Source organism: Phaethon lepturus, unplaced genomic scaffold (genome assembly GCF_000687285.1).
Source record: "Phaethon lepturus isolate BGI_N335 unplaced genomic scaffold, ASM68728v1 scaffold33180, whole genome shotgun sequence".
Lineage (NCBI taxonomy): Eukaryota > Metazoa > Chordata > Aves > Phaethontiformes > Phaethontidae > Phaethon > Phaethon lepturus.
The window spans coordinates 694-2,361 of NW_010514591.1; the positions used below are offsets into that span (position 1 = coordinate 694).

General features: G+C 60.7%; 1 protein-coding gene across 1 annotated transcript; it reads right to left on the reverse strand.

Moving 5' to 3' along the window:
• Nucleotides 1–270: 270 nt before the first annotated feature.
• Nucleotides 271–1,225, reverse strand: LOC104616320 (oocyte zinc finger protein XlCOF19-like). The gene is made up of 2 exons (XM_010293417.1): nt 1,117–1,225; nt 271–1,046 (listed from the first exon to the last, which is right to left on the reverse strand). The coding sequence occupies exons 1-2, from the start codon at nt 1,223–1,225 to the stop codon at nt 271–273; spliced, it is 885 nt and encodes a 294-aa protein (XP_010291719.1).
• Between the last annotated feature and the right edge of the window lie 443 nt (nt 1,226–1,668).

Consider the following 1,668-nt stretch of genomic DNA (forward strand, 5'->3'; position numbering starts at 1 on the left):
TCCTGGAGCCACTGGGCTTGTGGGGGACATCAAGCATCAGGTCGTCATCCCCTCATCCATGCTCCATCTCCTCTGAGCAAACCAGTCTTGTCTGCAGCAGCTGCGTGGCACCGGCCGGCGAGGAAACCTGCACCGGCCACCTGGGGCAGCCAGCAGGTCCACCCCACCCACCCAACCTCAACCATCCCCTGTGGTGGTCCCCCAAACACCACGTCCTCTACCAGGATGAAGCGGCACAGCCCTCCTCATCCTCCCCATCACCAAACCCCATCACTTGTCCCTGGCAGCCGCCCGGGCGTGGATGCGCGTGTGCCGGGCGAGGGAGGATTTGTTGCTGAAGCTCTTCCCACAGTGGGGACAGGGGAAGGGTCTCTCGCCCGTGTGAGAACGCTCGTGCACCGTAAGGTCCGCCAAATACTTGAAGCTCTTGCCGCAAGTGCCGCAGGGGTAGGGTCGCTCCTCAGTGTGGCTCCGCTGGTGCATGGTGAGGTTGGACTGTTGGCTGAAACGTTTGCCGCAGGCAGCGCAGGGGTAGGGTCGCTCGCCCGTGTGCGACCGTTGGTGCTTGTTGAGGTCTGATGGGTTGGTGAAGGTCTTGCCGCAGGAGCCGCAGGCGTAAGGACGCTCACCTGTGTGGAGCCGTTGGTGGGTGGTGAGGGTGGAGAGGTGGCCAAAGCTCTTGCCACAAGCCCCGCAGGCGTAGGGCTTCACACCCGTGTGGGTTCGCTGGTGGGTCTTCAGGTGGGTCAACCGGCCGAAGCTCTTGCCGCACTCACCGCAGGCATATGGACGGTCCTTCCCCTGTGCCGACAGCTCCCGTTTCACCCAGGGCTTCTCCAGGCTCCTGGTGTCCTCTGCCAGTCCGGGTGGACCTTGGGCAAGGGGCTGTGGTAAAATGGTGGGATCCTGTGGGATCTGCTGCCGGTAGGTCCCCCTCCGGACAGGGGCCCTGGCCACGGGGACACCCTGAAGGGTGCTGGGTGGGTGTGGGGGATCTTGCCGTGGCAAAATGGATGCCTCAGGATCTCTGCTCGCCGTAGTGGGACCTGCTGGGGGCGAAGAAGATGTTTCATGAATTGGTTCTCAAGGGAGGACACCACCCTTCTCTGACCCCACCACCCTCGGTCTCCTCCAGCAATTGCAGAGGTGGTCCAGCTCCCACTGTTGACCGAACCCCCAAATCCATCCATGGCACCACCACCATGCAGCGCCGGTACCAGGCCATGGCGGGACAAGGATGAAGACGAGGCCACGTCAACAGAGGAGCCCAGCTGGGTCAGGTAGGCAAGGATGGCTGCAGGAGGACTTGGGGAGGAGCCCACCATGCTCCAACCATCATCCCTGGTACACCACAACTCTTTAAAGCAGCGTTTCCATGAAGGAGAAGCTGATGCTGGAGGAAGGGAACAAGTTTTTGGGGCTCATGGTTTGCAGAGGGAGTACAAGAGCTCTTTACGAATGCTCATGATCTTCTCTCCAAGGTCTCCATCCTTCTCCAGCTTCTCTGCAACTCAAGAGATGGCCATCTTCCAGCTTCCCACGCTGGTGTGGACATCTCAAATGCATCTCCCAGCCCTTCTCACTTCAGTTTGGCTTTGGAGCCCAAGGAGACCTTTCTTCTCACACCGCAACAGGGCTCAAGGTCACATATGGTGACACCACTGCGGG